Source organism: Acomys minous (assembly GCF_964271855.1).
Source record: "Acomys minous genome assembly, chromosome: 7".
NCBI lineage: Eukaryota > Metazoa > Chordata > Mammalia > Rodentia > Muridae > Acomys > Acomys minous.
Genome location: NC_140488.1, coordinates 41,543,268 through 41,564,253, shown reverse-complemented (window position 1 = coordinate 41,564,253; position 20,986 = coordinate 41,543,268). Strand labels below are relative to the sequence as shown.

At 38.4% G+C, this 20,986-nt stretch overlaps 1 protein-coding gene across 8 annotated transcripts in view; it reads right to left on the bottom strand.

Annotated features, from left to right (window-relative positions):
- Positions 1 to 292: 292 nt before the first annotated feature.
- Positions 293 to 20,986, bottom strand: part of DCX (doublecortin) — an 87,030-nt gene continuing 66,336 nt past the window's right edge. For 5 of the 8 annotated variants that reach the window (XM_084789230.1, XM_084789235.1, XM_084789231.1 and 2 more), the window contains exons 6-8: positions 15,561 to 15,658; positions 12,756 to 12,818; positions 293 to 7,725 (exon numbers count right to left, since the gene is read on the bottom strand). In XM_084789230.1, coding sequence (XP_084645356.1) covers positions 7,669 to 7,725; positions 12,756 to 12,818; positions 15,561 to 15,658 — 218 coding nt within the window. In that variant the 3' untranslated portion in view covers positions 293 to 7,668. The remainder of the gene's footprint in view (positions 7,726 to 12,755; positions 12,819 to 15,560; positions 15,659 to 20,986) is intronic. The other 3 variants (XM_084789234.1, XM_084789236.1, XM_084789237.1) reach the window with 2 other exon arrangements.

The window sequence follows — 20,986 nt, the reverse complement described above, 5'->3', positions numbered from 1 at the left end:
AATAGAAATTGCCTCTTATTTGGTGACACAGACTTACCTTAGCCAAAATATTTTATGCATAAAAGAAGATTTGATTCCTACTCAACTATAGAGAGTGATCCAAGATGTTATATGCTGCAGACATGCTGTGCTGTTAATTATGGCATTTCCATCATACATTGATTCTCAGCTTCCTCATCTATAAAATTGAGGGGTTGAACAATCTAATGTCTAACTTTCCTGCCAGCTTGGACATTTTGTGGTTATATGATCATTGGTTCAATGATTGAAAAAAGAGAATGTCAGCCAGAAATATTGAAATCAAATTTTATTTTTGGAAAAGGACATTACACACATCTTGCAAATATACACAGAAATGAGAATTCGATGGAGAACAGAGCTTGAGAGCCAAAAAAGATTGCAAGAGCAGCTCTTTGGCTGCCCAGTATTGAACACTGAAGATGCACAGTGTTCACAGTTCACAACACCTCACACACACGGGGGAACTTCTCTAGACAACCTTGAAGTCCTCAAACCAAAGAACCCTCATCAAATTATGGTGGGGGAGGTTAAAGGTCACAGGAAATATAAAGAGCCTGCTCCAACCAGCTTACATTGGCCTTGCCAAACATAACAGTCCAAGAGATGACAGTAAACCAAAAAGACTGTCTTCTTGAAACACTGCCTTTGCATCACTCACAGTCTAAGAGTGTGCTAAGCATTGCCTGGGAAACAGACATCAATGCACCTAAACCCATGTCCTTGCTTTTGCTGACTAAGGGGTAGCTGAAACCCCTGAACATGTGTTTCAGGTCTATCTCAGTTTTGCTTTCCTTCCCGCCCCACCCCCACCCCACCCGCACATAACTATTGGTCACCAGGCTTCTGATGTCTCCAAATACCTCACAATGCAGGGATCAAGGACATCATTGTGTTGTGTGATTCTAAGAATTATCCAATTCTGTAATGTAATCCGGCAGCCAAAGACATTCCTAATTTGCCTCTGATTTTTATGTAAAAGAGAGTTGCCTTTGATCACCACACAATTTCTTGAGAAATGGTTAATAAATTCTGAGAAACTGTAAAATTTTCATCCCACCTTTTTGGTTTATTTGCTCTTTGCTGACTTTACTTGGCAGGAATTCTTGGCCCCTAAATCAGTTATTTACAGTTAATTGTAAGATACTGGGGAGCAGGCGGTGGAGGGAGGGAAGAGGGCCACATAGAATAATATATTCTTTTCAGAGGTTAAAATGAGTTATTTAAGAAATGTGATGTACAAGACCATGCATTTACTCTCCAAAGGTAGTCACTAGCAAGCTAACAACTCTAACACTACAACCACCAATTACAGCTGTTTTGCTACAGTTTACTCAATCCTAACTACAGCTATAGGGCAGAAAGGGTGGGCTGTTTCCATCTTAAACTTTCTCCCTTTGAAAATGGCCATAAAAGCATTTTCTGTACAAGTTTAATGGCACAAAAGAAGGTGACCAAAAACATTTTAAATAATTTACTGCACATGAAAAATGCAAAACCCAGTCTCTAACCATGCATTAGCTGTGTATAATTCATAAGGGGTTGTTGACTTAATGCTGCAATATAATACACTACCAAACATTGGATATATTTTAGCATAACCTCTTACTTTCTCAAACCCCTTTAAGAGAACTTAGAAAGAAAAGTCACTAGAAAATTAGACAATGCATCTGGTATTTTCAAGCAGTGACACTGACATTCCCAGGGGTTGTGCACTCTGTTGACTTAATTAGAAGCCTGATAATTTTTTATACGTGGACAGACAGTGCTGGATTACAAACAATTGTTGTTAAAAGGAAAATGGTTAGGTAAATCTAGTATCAGAAGAACAAATACATTTCAACTAAATATTTTTCTTCTCTAGCCTAGATTTGTTAAATACTCTTTTAACTTAAGTTAACTTCAATTGCCTACCAGTTTAGCTTAAGCAATTCAACAGGCAGCACACACAGATCATAATGTTATAACAGAGAGCTTAATAAGGAGTGGTAAAAGTTTAGGCAAATTGTTCCTGTTCTACCCCACTCAGCCCAACCAAATGACAGGAGCAATAATCTGTGGTCTCCTATGATATTGTATTGCAGAGAGCAAATCACACAAAATCAACTAAGAATATTTTGCCACGTTGAATGGATGGGTAAAATTTTTTCCTGTTTAGCTGATTATTTATCAGAGCACACTGCACTGTTGTACAAAATGGCAGACTAAAACCAAAAAAGCACAAAGCGTTCTGTACAATGTTTGCTTAGAAGGTAAAGACCTAACATCTAGGAGCTGTAAAGGATGATGCTAGAAAAGATCTGCTGAGACTAAAACAGAAAAGAAGGGGCCAGGATCAGGTCGATTTCTATCAACCTACTTGTGACTGAACAGCGGTAGGACCAGGAATTGAGACTGAAAATAATTTCTCTTCAACCCCAAGGCAAAGCTTATAGGCTATGAAGAGGTGGGAAGAAGCAAAGGACTCCAGAAGTCAAAGAATGCATGTTTTTCCTATGGAATGAGCACTTGGTAACAGAGTTTAAACTAAGAACAAATATAGGCATCTACAAAGAAAATGGGAAGTAGAATGACAAAAAGCCACTTATTTCCTTGAGGTTTTGCCTAGAAGCCTTCGGGTCTTTGCTTTAGTTTACAAGATTTTTTTCCCCTGACTTCTTTGCTCTCTTGTTGACCTTTTCAACTCACCTGCTCTTCTAAGCCAAGCAGGAGAGTGCCTTACTTTCCAATGAGAATTCTCTACTCCCCTAGCCCAGGTACGGCAGCTAGGGGGAAAAATTGCTTCTAATTCCAGAGGATTTTGACACAGGTAATGTAAGAAACACTTCACACTTTGCCAATCATAGCCGATCTCACAGCAGCTTGGTCAGTCCTTAAAGAGGGGGTGTGCAAATCAACACAAAGAGGCTACATGGAAAGAAAGAGGCCTTTAGTGTGATGGCTAAAGAAACCCTATTTTCAACCCAGGGAAGATGGCTCTCTAACCAAAAAGAAAACACAAAAAAGTCAGTGAACTATTCTTGCTCCCCAAATGCACTTCAGAACATCCATGCCCTACTTAGAAAACCAGTTTGAGCCTAGAAGCTAAACTTCTGAATATAGTAAAGGCAATATATAACTAAGGCCTAGATATGTGTCCAAGTGGCTCCATGAACCCAAGAGTAGACTCCAATCACCATTTTAAAAAGAAAGAAAGAAAGAAAAGAGAAATATCTAATGCCCCTTATTTCCATAGCAAACTAGACCACCATGAAGGAAGTTGGGAAATCTATGTTGTCATATGGGGCTTCTGGGAGAGAACTCTCTTGACACAGTTGTTCCTGAGGCAGTGTCATCTCACCACTGCAGAAGCTCATTCAGGACACATGGACATGCTGCTTCTCCTATCCCAAGGAGATGGGGCCTATTTACTTCTCCATTTTCTAAAAGTGAAATGCATTTGGAATCAAACATGAGAGGAAATGGGGGAACCTCTACCTAGAATATTGAAGAGACTGGGCATAGAGACACATTTTTATAGAAATCAACCGAGTTACTTGACTTAAAATTAGGCTGGATGATTCTAAGAAGTATCTAGAATAGAGAAGCCACATGCCCACTTTAGGATTCCTTGGTCACTCTCAGCTAGCGAGGAGAAGAAAGGATAGAGAAGTTCCTGATCTTGGGTAAACTCAGTAAGAGGGCGATTAGAATTCAATTAATATTCGTTAGTTTCCAGAGAGCCTTGCTGCAAAGAAACCCACACGTACAGATTATGTTGCCCTAATTTCTGTCATGGGAAGCCACAGAAAGAGGCTACACAAAGAGATAGGATATAGTGTGTAAAGTCACTGTGTGCTATTTTGGTACAAATGTAAGTATTTAATGTCATCCAGGGCACAATTTAGTGACAAAACCACTTGCTTATACCTGAAAATTATTTGCATCAGGCAGCATGACTATGGGGACATTGAGATTGAGAACAAACTTAAGACTTGATTATCTTTCTCTTGCTTAGCTCACTACATATTTTAAATGAAATTGCTGTTAGTTGAAATGGTAGCCGGACTAGTTTTTTACATGATAAAAGAGTCATCTGAGCAACCCAGGATAAACAGAGCTATTTTTCATTTCTTATTTTCTCTGCTCTGGAAACAAGCAACCACTCCCCCTTGTCCTGGAAGGAACCACCAGTGTGAGATGGCACTGAAGGAAGCTGGTAAGGGGGAAAGTAGGCATCTCCTATTCTACTTAGAGCAGTTCAGGGGGCTATTCAGAAGATCTATCAAGATGGGCCTCTGGTGCTCAATACCTCAATGCCTCCTTCTCTTTGGGGCCATCTGCAACACATGTGGACAAAATAATGTAAAAGTGAGGAGGACCAGCCAGATTAGGTTGCTAAGTGGATTTCTTGCTGAGATCAACAAAATAGCATATGGATCCAGGATGCAACATGACCCTGGGAAAGAATTTTCAGGAGCCTCACAGAAGACAATACTGGCTAGTTAGAAAAGACCATGGCATAAGAGCCAAGAGGTGTAGGTTCTAATGCCAGCACTGCCAGTGGGCAGCTGTGTGACCTTAGGGGAAAATCACTTTACTCCTTTATCTGTTTCCTGGCCTTAAGAAAAAGAAGAATTTGGAGCAGATGATGTGATCTTAAGCTTCCTTCCAGCTAGAAAATGTTATGCTTCTGACTAGGCTAATACTAAAGTTCATAAGGACACAAAGAAGTCATGCTAATGGCTATCCTTTCCAAAACAGTTATGAGAAAAGAAACTTTTCTCTTTAATTCTAGTTAGCACTATTTATGAAGTTAGTTGTTCAACCCAGCCCCCATATATACATTTCCCTTTTTTTTTTTTGCCCCTATTTCTATTTCAGTGGGGAAGAAAAGTCAGGAGGTAGGAACAAGCAACATGGACTGTGTGTGTGTGTGTGTGTGTGTGTGTGTGTGTGAGAGAGAGAGAGAGAGAGAGAGAGAGAGAGAGAGAGAGAGAGAGAGAGAGAGAGAGAGAGGGTGGGGGGGAGAGACGTTATGGGAAGCAGTGGCAAATGCTTGCTGACCATGCATACCTAACTCAATGGGACTAAAGTGGTAAAACTGGATTAGGTAAAAATGAGAATGAGTAGGAGGGATGTAGAAACTCAATTGTATAAAAAAAAATACTTGAATATGAGCCAATTTCAATGGAAATTATTGGAGTTTTCAACTATACCAAGCCCTGTCACATGAACCAGCAGTTAAAACAAAAACAAAAAGAAACAAAAGACTGTTTCCTTTCATATATGCCTGTATATAAATAAAAAGTATTTGTTAAATGTTTACCTGTAGTTCATTTCAAGAAAGACAGAGTAGGCAAATGTCTGTTCCAAGAACATTCTAAAAAAGATATGCCCCTAGTATTTTCTAGTGGTATATATGCTACAAGTATGGGAACGCTCAAAGAACTACCAAGAAGCCTGGTCCTGGGGAACTTTAAATTTTCTCTCCCCCTACTCTTTCAATGGGATTTCCATGTTTCATCTTAAATGAATACTGAGAGCTACATGGAATGTGTTGAAAGACCCACTTAGAATGTGTTGGAGGTCCTGGCCAGGGGTTAAAAATAGACCTCCCACCACAATTTCTATCCATCTCAAAAAACCAATTTTCCATACTTAACTCAAATGTTCTTGGAGGCACTAAGAAATTACTGAGCTTCTAGAAAGGAATAGGGGCTGAGTAAAATGGGCTTCTTAATCGTTTCATGTGGATATACAAATAAAGGGGGAACAAGAGCAAAACCTCATCATTTTGCTTCTTCAATGACCAGTTTAACCAGAAGCCAGAACTCTCCTCATCCCACTTCTCCTGAACCAAAAAAGAAAATGATTCTTGTAATCTTGTAATTAAGGACATCTGAAAATTATCAAGGGGGCTCTAGTTATCCCTTCCATCCTCCCATCCCCTGAACATCAGCAATGCCACCAAGTTGCCATCAATTCATGTTGAGCTGTCCTGCAGTATTTCCTAATTATGAAGCAGCCTAGACACACACACACACACACACACACACACACACACAATCCCCATACTCATTCTACTTAGAATGGAGGGACAACTGCATGTCATTCAGCAGCCAAACACATCTTGGCTTTGAATGCAGCATCTTTCAAATTATTTGAACAATTACAAAGAAATAAAGGAAATCTTCCTATCTATTAAAATCAAACACAGAATTGGCATGCATGGCTTTCACCTAAATTTAGCTGTCTTGGCTATTATGGGCTATGACTACAGACAAAAAAAACAGTGTTATAAACCTGTACCTCAAAGATTGAGAGTTATTTCAAGTGATCAATCCTTAATAAAGAGAAATCCTTTCTAATGTTAAAGACAAGTGAAAGGTCTCTGCATCTTAAGTATGAAATATTATAGATAAAAAAGAGTTACTTAAAATATGCCATAACATTTCATTTAAAATATAATTAGAATGTCTGGTCCACATTGAAATTATTACTGTAAGTGTAACTGTTAAAAAGGTATCAAAAGACTGATTCTATTGAAGTGGCCTCTAGTTATTGTTTTCTCCTGGAGCTTTCTGTTTGGCAGTGAGAGCATGATTTCTAAACTACAGTATTCTTCTGCATTTTTTTGGTAAATTTTCTACTTGTGTTTTTTAGACAAAGGAAAAAAATTACCAGCTTATAAAAAAGGAGCCTGAAGAGTTTTGCTCCTGAAATACAGACTTGAGTTTTTATAAAAAGGATATGGTTTCTTGCTATAAAAAGCGACCAAAAGGTATCAGACCTGAAAACAAATTCTCACAGTGTTTGTATTGTTGGTTGTTTACAAGGCATTCAATAGAACAGAGCTAGATGGATACCATACCATTCATGTACTGACTTTGTATGTTAGAAAACCTCCTGGAAGAATCATATATGTGACATCATGTACCCCAAACTCATTGATTATTTATTGACTCCAATTTTCCCCAATAGAGGGGTTAACCAGGAATCCACTGTGCTTTATATACATCCTACTGAAACTTGGGCAGTTTTTGCCCCCAATTCTGCCTCATCTCTTTCAGCTAGCCCTATACCATAGCCCTAAGCACATGGTGTCACATTATAACTAGCTGGTGTTTCTCCCTCTCAACAGCCAGGATTAATGCTAGACAATACACTGGGGGCTCAATTAAGAGCAATGAGTAAGGCCAAGGATCTGACTTGCCACTCTCCTGAGATCCTCCAGCATTCTGAAGATACAGAGGCAAGGGACACTTGGGTTTTTCACTTTTTGATCTGCATACGAATGCTTTCCCACACACAAGTGATATGTATGTAAACAGCCTTCCACAGAAGAAAGACTAGTATCCGAACGAATTGAGTGAGGGAAATACAAAGGCCCCTAAGCATTCAGTAGAGAGGTCATAAACAAGCACATTTTGCAGTTCTGGAAAATCACTCAAAAGGATGGTTATCAATCGATCTCTCAGAATTGGTAATTGTGAATTAGTGGCCCAGAAGAGAAGTCACATGAAAATAAACCCTACATACTACAGAGTGTTTTGAAAAATAACAACAAGAACAACAACAACAAAAATATTTAAGCACCAGTAGCCTTGTTGGTCACTTGAAAGGAAGCATTTTGCTTTAATGGTAGGCTTTAATGTAGCCTATCACCTTTCACATGGAATCTCCGAGTGAATCGGAATCATCCAGCGACAGTGGCAGATACAGGTCCTGTAAGAAAAGAAGAAAAAAAGTTAACTCTCCTTTACTAGGTACCGTGAGCTTTGAAATGGTTGGAAATGAATCAAATACTTATAACAAAATGAGAAGTATTTATTCAAGAAAGACAACTGAGTTTAAATAAAACTACTAAGAGTTTTGGTGTCTTGGCTTGCCCTGTTTCCATTTTCCCTTTGTCAAGCTCCACAGTATCTTTGAAAACCAGCAACGTCCAATATCCACAAAACTGCAACTTAGAAGGCACTGAGTAATGCAGTTGCATTTGAAGAACCCCTAATGTCTTATTTCCAAAGAATTGTCACGTTGACCTGTGTGGGAGCCTTCTCACAGAGTTCTCCTTTATTTGATTTGATCCACAGAACACTTGTTGCAATCAGCACTTTCAGGAGGCATTCATCTTTTTAGTCATGCTCAGTGTGGTGGACCACACCTTTAACCCCAGCACTTGGGAGTCAAAGGTAGGCAGATATTTGTGGGTTTGAGGCTAGCCTGGTCTGTACAGTAGGTGCTAGGATAGCCAGAGCTATATGGCAATACCTTGTCTCTAAAAAAGAATAAAAATAAAAATAAAGCTTTCCATAAAGTGCATCTGTGTGTACATGGATAAAACTTGGGGAAAATAAAATGTGTAAAAACCATATAAGGAAAACTGTAAAATTATCTGTCCATGGTGAGCTTTGAAACTCTCTAAATATATATATATATATATACTAGGGACTCTAAGTGTCTAGCTACATGTTGATGACTTAGTATATGCTCAGTGAAAACCTGAGATGCTCCTAATCTTTCAGCCTCAGATGACTTTAGGGCTGTGTGAAAGCAGCAATAAAGGCTACAGTTGTTAACTGCCTGATAGACTATTGAAATCATGACCCAACATTCACAGAGCCAATCAACAGCAAAGGCTTACTGGAAACATTTAAGGAACTCAAATCCTTTCGAATAGTTTTCCCACTGGCATATTTGTCCTACTACAAGTACTAAAGAGAGGTCTCTCAAAGAACTATGGTAATAATTCAGATTTACATTAATAAAAAATCAGTAGGGTAAAGTTGTAAATACCTTTTAGAGACTATATACACTAGCTTTTGTAAATGTTTTCTTTCATGCTGATTGAAAATATGCTTATATTTTTATTTTATATATTTTAGGTTTATAACATGAGGCTATGGGATATATATAGATAATAAAAATAGTTACTATAGAAAAGAAAATAATGTCTATGGATTCACAGTGCTTTTCTTGTACAAGAAGAGCAATTAAATCCACTTCCTTCCTAATAGTTTTATTAAATTCAGTCCCTTTGTAGATTAGATTTGTATATTGGTTCACATGGCTTGCCTGATATGTTCATACAGTTTTTCTGTTATGTATCTTTGATATACATGCCCCATTTCCTCCACCCCTCTAGTCCCTCTGGTATCCTCTGTTCTGTTCTCCATCTCTAGTTACTTGAACTTTTTTTTTTTTTCAAAAAAAAAATCCACACACAAATGAGATCATACAATAGTTCTCTTTCTGTGTCTGGTTTATTTCAAAAGACAACTGTATGATCTGGTAATTACAAAAATGTGTTGATGGACATTTTGTGTATAAAGACACAATTTGTATGTTTCTAAGAAGCCAAAGGAGAGAAAAAAATAGGGCTACCCTGTAGCAAAAATTTTAGACAGAATTTAAATGAAGTTAGTATTAACTTAAATTGTATTAAGATAAGAATTAAACAATTGAATATAGAGATGAATGTTGAGGCCCAGTGCTTCAGTGGGGTAAAAGTCTCCAAGTGGCCTTTATATTACTCAAAGTCTTTATGTACTTCCTGAGAAACACCCAGACAGTTCATTAAATTTCAGTATCCATCTCATTTCTTGTCTTTTTATGCAACTGGGGAAAACAAAATGCAGTTACTGGGCTCATAGTTCATAAGATTTTAGGACTAGGACAGTTAAAGATTTTGTAGTCCATAGCAAGGCCTTAAAAGGGCTTACTTATTGGTCTTCTATCTCATGATAATGCTCATTTTTCAATTTGGGGTATTGGATTTTTCAGTTAATACAGTTGGATTATCTATCTTAGTTTCAGTTACATGTATACTGGTGCAATGTTCTTAAGGGGCACACAGATATTTATAAATCTATTTTTCTGGAAGAATTAACCCTTTCACCATCAATATTTTGTATTTTTCCCTAGTAACAAGCTTCCTTTAAGTTCACTTTTTCCTAATGTTTGTATATCCACCATAGCTTTAGTGTGTTAGATCTACTTTGTATGTTAGATTTATTTGTTCATCTAACTTATCTGCTAATTTGTATCTTTTTACTTCTATCTTCCCATTTTCTTAATAGATTTTTTCCCCTATGATTTTACTCTCAACACATTTATGTCTTTCGGTCTATATTGCTTCTGTTTTGGACAGCATAAAGATGAGTCGTGACTTCAAAAAAAACTATTCTGCTAATCATCGCTTTTGATTTAAACACTTAATCTACTAATATTTAAAGTAGTTTCTAGTAAATAAGAATTATATCGGAGGTCTAGCTCTTTTATGTCTTGTCTCTTTTGCTCAGTATTCAATTCTTGGTTTTGAGGTAAATGCATATTGTCTGGTATATAATTTCATTGTTGATTGTTTTTAACTAAATTTATCTTGAGTTATTTTAAAATGTTAATATAATTCTAATTGTTTGCTTGTTTGGCAGAGATAATCACATCAGACTATTGAAGACTTTATCTCATAAAAAATGACAAGAGGTCTAAGTGTAGAATTGTCAAACTCTTCTTGCAATTGCTGTGACTTGGAAAGAGTTAAGATTTGGGCTATGGAAAGAATCTGTAGGAATAAAGCTAGGTATGAACTGCTTTTATATTTCTATCAATTCATTTCATATTTAAAGCCTGAGGGGTTTTGTAAGGGAAGAACAATGTTCAGAAAATGTAATTACCTCAACATTCCATTTTTGTTGATTGATAGGTAGAAATACAGAAACACACATATTGCTTAACAATACAAATAATTTGCACCTGAAATTCATTTGCTTAGTCCCTTGGAGCCCTACAGAACAAAATGTTTGTAACAAATACAGCTGTGCTGGCAATACTATCGCATTAGAGAAAACAAAAAGTTGGTCTTTGGTCCAAGAAGCTTATAGTCCAAAAGAATTCAGGAAGGACGTTGGAGAAACCTGGCTTCTAGTTAGGGTCTGCTAGTTTTTTCAAACAAACCCTGCTCTTACTGATGTTTTATGGTTTGCACATCTGTTTGCCTCACCAGCCTTTGCAAAGCTTATTCAAGACCCAAGGTAAGTAGCACATCTGTGAAGTCTATGCCAGCTCCCACCTTCCTTGAGTCCCCATCAAATGTCCTTCCCACCCTGTTTTGTACTCTTGCTTCTATTATCCAAAGCCATTTATATTCGAGTTAATTATGCCTGTGATTTTAGGGTAAGGACCTGACTTTATTCATCAAACTGTCTTTTTGACCACTCCTAGAAGGGCCAAAGAAATATGCAAGTAGAAAAAAGTGCATATTTAAATGATGTTATAGAGATATGTTCAGGTACTACGTCAGGTATATTTTCCTTTCATTTCCATTTTGCAGAAAATTCTTCAAGTTTATAACTATTGGTGAAATCACTAAACTGAAAATGATTTTAATTAAATCAAAGAGCTTCCCTATATTTTTATATTTTAAAACATCTTTAACAGGGTATTATCTCCAAAAGCAGTCTTCAATAAATATTTGTCAAATCGTACTGAGTCTGTCATTACTCTCTGTAACATTTGCCCTCCTCTGTAAAGTGGGAAGGCTAACTTGTCCTTTCTCTTTGACAAGGATAGTGCAAGGATAAGCAAGAATGTGGCTTGTGAAAGGTTAAAGCAGTATAGCAATACAAAATGAAATGTTGTTCTCATTAACAACCTTAAGATGTACTGTGTGTCCATATTGCGGCACTTGAGTATGCGGACTTTGGCTAACCCCATTGCAGCTGCATTAGAGGATTCTCCATGAGCTGCCTAAGAGAAGCCAAACATCTGATTACAGCTTAGAGCCCCAGGACAGCCATCAAAAGTCAACAAGGGGATGCTAGGACTTCAAGATTGTTTCCAGTCCCACAGAAGGAAAGTGATTGCCTCAGCCACCTGCTTCCTGTCTCCACCGTGACTCACACCTTTCAGGTCCACTTGGATAGAAGTTCAGATGAGATCTGCTCTGGACACTGCCTAGGGACACTGTTGGTCCTGAGGCTCAGGTAGCAAGCAGGGTGAAGGGATGATGCAAAGCTCAGAACTGGAATGACTGAGCCAAGGTTACAACCATCGTTTAGCTTATTGCAAAAAAAGTAAACTCAGTTACCATTTCTGGCCATGTAATTGTGAAGCCATTGCTTCCTGGTGGGATACACAGAAAGGGATACACAGCTTCATTTCTAGAATGTACTGTCCTGAAAGATAACATTTCAGGAACCCTTCCAGATTTTTAAAAAAATGCAAAAAAAAAAAAACCCAAAAAAACAAAAAAAAAAACTACTGTCTGATGAATGGAAGGCTTGATCCTATATTAAATCCTAGACCAGAAAAAGAATGTCACCAAGAAAATTGATAAAATTTGAACACAGACTATAACAATCTTTGTTGATTAAATCTCATGCTGTTGAAAATTGTGTGATGGTTATAAACCTCTTTGTTCTTAGGAAGCATACATTGGATGTTTCAGTATAATAGAGCATTATACTTGCAACTTAATCTCAAATGTCCCAGAAAAACAGTAAAAAATAAAGGTTTATATCCATAAACAACTAGAAAATGAGAGCATAGAAAACAAGATAAATGGGACAAAATGGAAATAACAGAGTATTACTACAAATCCTCTGTAAGTTTGAAGTGATAAAAAGTGTTTTAAATAGTATATTATGCCAAAATCTAAATATATGTTTTATTTAACAGCTTGACTAGAAAAGTATGATATAACTTATTATGTTTTTCTGTCGTACAAATTAACCTTAACAATACAATACACCTACCAGAATAAGACTTGGTAGGCTTTGACCTTGTGGTGGGGGAGGACTTCCCTTTTTGTCACAGACCTAGGGTAGCAGAATAGGGTGAAAGAGGGAGTGAGGGAGGAATGGGAGGATATAAATGAAGGGATAACAACTGAGATGTAATCTGAATAAATTAATAAAAATTTAAAATTGAATAAATTAAAAAATAAAGAACACAATACACTGAGAATTCCACAAAGAGAAGAGTCCAGCTCTGGCAATGCTGCAACTCATGATCTTTGTCTAGTTCTTCAGTGACAGAAAGGGTTTATACAATACAGTAAAAAATAAACAAGCTACAAGTGTCTACAAATCCAACCATGAGGAACCAATTTGACAATACCAAAACTCACCTGAATGATTTACACAGAACTGGTTCTCAACCTAAATGAACTGGGTGTACATGCCAGGGAGAGGCTGAATGAAATGTGTGTGCAGAGAAAATGCCCAAGCAGTCCTGGCACCCTGGGAAAGTTCACAGGAAAGTGCTGGCATAGAGCACACTTCCCAGAGAGAAAGGTTGTCTCAGAAAGTCATAGAGTGAAAGGACACTAAGAAGCAATGAAGTCTAGAAGGATCTTCATGGAAGCTGCATCATCAGAGATGGGTCGTTTCCATTTGAAATGTCTATATTCACAAACTTTGCTACTTAACAGATAACCAAAAGTGTAAAGTGATTGTCACACCTCTCACAACCTCCGGGTAAAAAAGATTACAGAGACAGTTGAGTTCATCAATACCAGAAATAAAGGGGGTGATTACAGGAAAGGAGCAGGCATCATCAATAACAGGGAAGGCAAAGGCCAAATTAATCAGGAAACTAAAGGAGTGCTGTAGAGAAAGATAATAATGTATTGGATAGTGGTATGCTATGAAATGTTTTTAAAGTTACATCGAGTGGGGTGTGTGTGTGTGTGTGTGTGTGTGTGTGTGTGTGTGTGTGTGTGTGTGTTTATACTTTCCTACACTACAGCACACATATGGAAGTCAGAGGTCAACCTTGGGTAGATTTCTGGGGATTGCGGTGAAGTTGTCAGGCTTCCTGACAAGTGCCTTTCCCACTGAGTCTCTCTCCAGCCCTGCTGTTAAGTATTTAGCAATTGACTTTCTGTGGGGAAAATGATAATCTTGATTCATTTGCTCATTTCCATGGTCCAAATATTCATTCTGTGACCAAGTTAAGGCTAATAGCATGATGTCATTACACATAGAGGTAAAAAAAAAAGCTCTGTGTGTGTGTGTGTGTGTGTGTGTGTGTGTGTTTCTAAATACATAAATAGCAACATGCTCAGTCTATATAATGTTACTTGTCTGTATGTTTTCAGGGATGACCACTTGGTATTGGGTAATCAGTTGGTGTGCTCTTCCCCAGGGAAGACTGGTTCTCCTGCTCTTGGCATTCCTTAGTTGCCTGTAGTTCTTTGTCTAAGGTTGAGGCCTCATGAGCTTCCCACTTCCACATTAAAAAACACGAACTAGTGTTAACTGACTCTAGCATGACTTGCATTCTAGGTCCATTGCTAATTTTGTTGCCCTAGTAAGTCATTTAGCTAACTGGATTGGTTTTAATTTCCTTGTCTATGTAAAACTTCATAGTATTACTGAAGTAGTCCTATAAAATATTTCAATCTAAAAATCTTCTGTTCTGGTCACTGTATGATGGAACTGAACATCCTGGTGAGACTTTGCCAGTTTGCATGTCACATCAAGACTTTTGGGCCAGTAGACAAAAAGCCCTAGTGGAACCTGCTCTCCAGAGTGATAATCAGAGGAAAAAAGAACCCCACATCCTTACGATCTAAGGTATAAGAGACTTAAAACAGTGAACATGCCATATTCTCTACATAGGAGATATTTCTGAGAAGGAATATTTTTGGAAATTGATCCTAGGGAAATATTTACAGTATTTATTAAATATAAAGTTTTGGGCATAGCAGGCAAATAATCATGGAACTACATCTCCAGCTCCTATACTGCCATGATTTAATGATGTATTTCTTTGGGCTAGCTAAAGGGTCAAAATGATTCCCAGTGCCACTGGCAAAATGAGTTTCCTTTATGTATTCACTGAACAAGAGTCTCCCTAGTTAGGAAGAATACACACAGTGAAACTAGGGTCCAAATATTCATTGATGTCCAGCAAATCTAAAGAAAGTAACCCATTGCAACTTTTAAAATTGTGTAATGTTTGTTTGTGTCTCGGCATAAGTATGTGTATCACATGTGTGCAGAACTTGTGCAGAACAGAAGAGGGCAGAAGATTCCCCAGAACTAGAATTAATAGGTGGCTGTGAGCTAGATGGTGTGGGTTTTGGGAACTGTACCTAGATCCTCTTGAAGAGCAGTATGTGTTCTTAAACTGTTAAGACATTTATCCAGGCCCAACTCAGTGAAACTTTTAACTGCTATATTTACAGTACATCCATTGACTGACACCCAGTGACGTAAGTTGCCGTTAGCATCCCCTTTACTATATGATGGAATTGGTGAGGCAAATGCTTATGGTTTGATTTCTATCATTGCTTCAGAAAGAAAATCTTGGTACTGCTTTGGGGGAAATGCTAAAATTTAACTGAAATTTTTAAAAACAAGGGCTAGGGAAATCAATTCAACTGACTCAAGGTTTGTTCCCTGCTGGGATTCTTGGGACTTCAACTTAATGGAGTCAATCGAGGGACTTCTGGCTTCCCTGTGTTGTTGAAGTACAATGGTTGCTCACACCCCCACCCAGCCTTTTAAGAAACTCTAAGTGCAAAGGGGTTTAGTAAGGTATAAGAGACATAATACCTTGTGCTTCCGCAGACTTCCCGGGCTTGTTGGTGTAGAGATGGGAGACTGCTTCGACTTGGGTGTTGAAAGCTGGCTGCTGGAAGTACCATTTGCTAACCCGAGGCAAGAGAAAAAGACAGAATAAAAACCAACAGCATATAAAAGAGCAGGTTCTCTTCTCCTAAGACACTAAGACCATTCAAACAAGGTACAAAATCAACCAAATGATTTGATGGAATCCAACCAAAACGAAAAGAAACACATTCTTCAAATGTCCTAAAAACTTCCGCCCTTGGTTAATGTGGTCCCACACAGTGAAAGCCATCCGGAATCCTCACCCTGCCCAGTGCTTCTCAGTAACAGGGATCTGTTTCTTTTCAAAACTTTTTCATATTACTTACCAGGTTTGATCCTCACATCTATGGGAGGCAGCTTGAGAAAGTATTATTTTACCTTAATTTTGTAGCTAAGATAAGATACAGAGAATGTATGTGCCTTATATTAAGGGTAAGAAATATGATTACTTTGGCTAGGACATATCCCCGTTGGAGTCAATTGAATGAGGTTGGTGTAGAACACACCTACTACCAATCTCTACCCTTTCTTTCCCACCTCCTCTTCCCTTACTACCATGTCCAAGGTGAAAACAACAGAAGGAAACAGAAAGTAGACTTATCAGAAAGGAGAATGAAATCCATTGGAGAAGCAGAAAGTAAATTTTAAAGAAGAGCTCACATGGGAAAAAATGTCACAGAAGAGTGAAGAGGGATAGTAGAAGATCTGGCATGGAGGCAAGAAAGATAAAGAGGTTAGAATAGAAGACCAAGAACAGAGTGAAAAGGCATAGAGAAACAGAAATCTGTTCTAGATAATTGTGAACAGCATCATGGTACAAACCCAACCTGTGTTCAGTCAAGAACAGAATAGAAATGAGACAACTGAGTTTTGAACATCTTGCTAACTCCATAGCAGTTTCAAACTGTTTTCTGTCCCCTTGATAAGGAGCACTTTTAATATGTAAAAAGAAAGGTGTTACAACAAAATGGAATAACTAAGTGGTTACTCATGAGATGTTCTGCTTTCTTATGCTGAAATATGTTTTAATCATAGGACCTATATTACTAGAAAGATATTCTGAAGTATGCTACTAAAACAGAGGGAAGTGGCTTCGAGGTATATAGTTGAGTGAGGCAGAAGGATAGTAAACACTCAAGTAAAAGGTAGTGTAAGAATATTGTGTTAGTTCCACAGATATGGTTTAAAGTTCTGTATCCTGAATATTCCCTGAGGATATGCCTCCTCTCCACCACTTACAATAATGTTTCCCTACTTTCAAAAACACACCCATCAAGGGAAGAAACAGAAGCACAGAAGTTGCTCCCTTGTGGTGATTGCTGAGATAATCCATGTTCAAATGAGCTGAAAAATAACTACTTGGGCATCTGCCCTGTCATTCATACCATTAGCAATAGCTATGGAGCACTAGCCGTGAGGCAGGCAAAGATTAGATATTGGGTTTGAGAAATAAATGCATAACTTCCTGGGGAGAGGAAAGGAAGGATTAGGTAAAGTAAGTATGAGGATAAAGGCCTTCATATTCTTCTAGCCCAAAAGACAGAATATGAAATAAGGGGACTTGGAAGTAAATAAGAAGCAACACTGAGTATTTTGAAAACCGAATCTGGACAGGCAAGTGTCCAGGGACTGAAAGAGGTGGATGGAAGTGGAATGTTTTTTGCTAACGGTTGGGAGCTTTGCTTTGGAGTCACAATTATTCTGACATTAAATCATGATGACTGTGGCAAACTCTGTAGCTAGCTAAAACCTACTGTGTGTTTTTAATTAATTCATACCAATAAAGCTACGTTTAAGAAAATAAATTGAAACTAGCTAAGCAAAGAGGAGGGGGGAGGGAAGTATTCTAGACATTAGAATTGCACCAGACAAGGTGTGAGAGGATACAATGTGTTTCCAAAGTGCAAATAGCTCACAAAGCTTTGAGAGGAGAGTGGCAGGAGGGACATTCAAACAACATAGCACAAGACTAAGGATATGACCCATATTTTGGTGGGTCTCTTGTGTGACCCAGTAAGGCATTTAGGGTGGAGCTGGGGTAGGGGGATAGACCTATAATCCTAGCACTTGATAGTCTGAAGCAGAAAGATTGCGAATTTAAGGACAACGTGGGCAATTTAGCAGTGCCTCGGGGCTTTTTCAGCAATTTAAGACTTGGGAAAGGAACTCAGTAGTTCTAGGGCTTATTTTTCAGTTTATACAATAAAAGTTTGGGTTTGATTGCCTAAGGAAAGTCTCCGGAGCATTTTAAACTGAAATGTATGAGGCCAGATTTAGATTTAGATTTAAAACTTACGCCAGCCTCTGAAATAAGACCAGGATGGCATGTAATGAATTCAGAGTAGAAGTAGACATAACTTCAAAGATATAGCTGTAGCCAATTTGTGTTGATCACTCCAACTAAGGTAATATGGAAAGAAAGAAAGGACCCTTGGGTAGATAGGGCTTTAGATGACAGACAAAGAGTATTGTGTTCATTTAGCTTGTAAGCCATGCCCCCCAAATAAATAATGCTACCTGTGCTCGCTGTACATTTTGATGCACAGTGCTTAAGTACAAGACTTTGCTCTCTGGTAATTAAATGACATACTCTAAAGCAAGGCAAGAGGCTGAGGTGCCTCACTGAGGCAGAACAATCATTTACTCTCAGTAGGAAGGAAATAAAGGAGTTAATAGTTAAAGGAGTTAATAGACTAGCTGCAGTGCCCAAGGGCTTTCCCAGCAAAACGTGGCAAAAGCTTCCAGAATAAGAAGCAATCATAGAGACCTATGTAAACAGACACAGCAGAGTCCCTCCCCCCCAAAAAATGTTCCTACTCGAGATATGAGACATTTTAACTACAAGAGGTGACTCCTCTAGATCCAATATCAAAATTGTCCTCATTTCTTTGCATGCTTATCTGAGAATGAGCTCAGTGGCTATGCCCGAAGATGGAATATTGCCAGCCACAAGTATGTGCATGCATCAGTTTTCATCAGCCAGCTACAGATTTGAGTTTTGGGGCTCTGCTTCAACTTCCAGATCATTTTCTCTGTACCCTCAGAAACTCTTTTCAACCAAATGACTTCAGAGGTAGAAATATCCCTCCCATATATTCATTTTTCTACATCTTTTACATATATTTAAATGCTTATATTTTATGTCCCTAGCGTACTGGACCAATATTAAGTTATCTGTAAATAAAGCCCTTTACTTTCTCATTGACATTCTCCAAGCTTGGACACCAGTTTTTCATAATTTTGTTGTCCTGTACTACATTGTGGAAGAAAGGAAGACATTCTCTCATACTTTCTCAGAGGCTGCTGAAGGGATGAAATCTGAAGATGATAATGGAGAGATGGAGAAACCTGTAGACATGAGCTGGCAAATTGAAGGAACCCCTGCACTTGCACCCTAGATCAAAATGTATTTATACACACACTTTACATTCAGATTATGGGAGAAAAACGTTGAAGTAATACCATTTGGTATGGATTCCGGAGCAAATCTTTGTAAATATCAAATAAAAGAAGCAGGATGTGGTATAAATAGTGACTGGTGAACCCTGTGTATGCTTTTGGACTGGCAAATCCTTATAAAGCAGTAGTTAGTTCTCCACCTGTGGGCCCCAACCCCTCCGGGGGTCACACATTACAAGCCCTGAAGATATTAGATATTTGCATTGTGATTCATAACAGTGGCAAAATTACAGCTGTGAAGTAGCAACGAAATAATTTTACAGTTGGGGTCAGCACAACACGAGTAACTGTATTACTGGGTCACATCATTAGGAACCTTGAGACCTCTGTTAAAGAAAGAGCACCTTGTTACATTCCACCTTGGGAGTGAATGGAAGTGGCGCCACTGACTGACAGGCTTCCTTTTCCCTTACCTCCCTTTGTAATCCTTAGCTCTCTAGTAATTGGGGAGTATCTTGGGAAGGACTCGTTTCCCTCACTGACTCTTGTCACTCCTGTTCTACCTGAGAATCACAAAAACTGTCTCACTGTTCTCAGCTTTATCCACAGACCAAATCTCCTTTCTTTTCTTTTAATGCAGTTCCTTTTGCTCCATTGCAAAAGGAGTGTTAAACTCATTCCAACCTCTTTGGCCACCTTATCAATATTTAAGAAAATAAAAACAGGATTATTCATTTACTGAGAGCCTATGATGATCTGCTCTCATCACCCGCAACTCAATCCCCAGATTTAATCGAGGTAGAGGAACCGAGGCAGAATTTGGGTGTAGGGATTTGTGACTCCAAAGTTCATGGATACTCTTTTCTCTTTGTTTTCATCTTTTGTGACATAGACCTTTCCTTTTAAAAACAAGTACTCCTAGATCTTCCTCTGACAATTTTCTCACAGGGACTAGGGGAAATCAGGAAAATGGTGGGTGGGGGGCAAGAAGAAAGTAAGAGTAGTCACCAGACCTGGGACTCATCTTCAAGAAGGCATATGATCTAGTTCAAAGTAGAAAGTGGTTAGTAAGCGCTTCCTTTAAATAAAGCAAATCAGCTGGGCACATACACAATGTCACAAAACAATAGAACATTGAAAGAGCGACAGCATGGCATAACTGCCCTCATGTCACAGAACTCTCTGAGAAGATGGTATCTATGTTCTGTGTGCCAATTCCCTTAGTTGGCAGTCATCGGCTGTGTGGCACAATTGCCAAGCTCAACTCCACATGGTCTTGTCTCACAGGGTTTTTTTGGTTGTTGTTGTTTTTTTTTTTTTTTTTTTTTTTTTTTTTTTTTTTTTTTTTTTTTTTTTTTTTTTTTGCGAGGGATGGTGTGGTGGTGGCTATGCCTGTCCTCGCTCCTGCTCTCATGTTTAGTTCCTTGGCCTTGTCAGTGTTTCCTGTCTAAATGGAGCAGGGCATGCCCAAACAGGATGGCTGGTGAGGTTAGTAGGCTGACCTACCTGGATTTACAGGGATTTAAATATATTACAATAAAATGAGTGGCCTAGGGTCCTAGTTTTCAAGGAACAGAGAAAGAGTCCACTTTCAAGTATGGGTAGTCAAAAAAGGGTTAACAGTGTCACCAGCCAGGTAGAGTTGATCCTGACTCTCCAAGTTGTATGCTCCCTTGTCTGCAGGATGCATACATCCCCAAAGACTAAGATGTGTCTAAGTGGTCCCAAGTGTACTGATTAAAGAGATGTCTAGGTAGTGAGTAATACAGGTGGTAGTATACATTCTTAATTCAAGTTCACTTGGCCAGAATGGCCCAGAAAAAAAAGAAGGCTCTCAGCATGTGTCTTGTTTCCAACCCATGACAATTGGCTACCAAGCTGACTTTAATGCTCATTCACTTCATCCTGACCTGATCACCCCATTGTAATATCAATATTGAGACACACTCAAAAATCAAGCCTGCTTG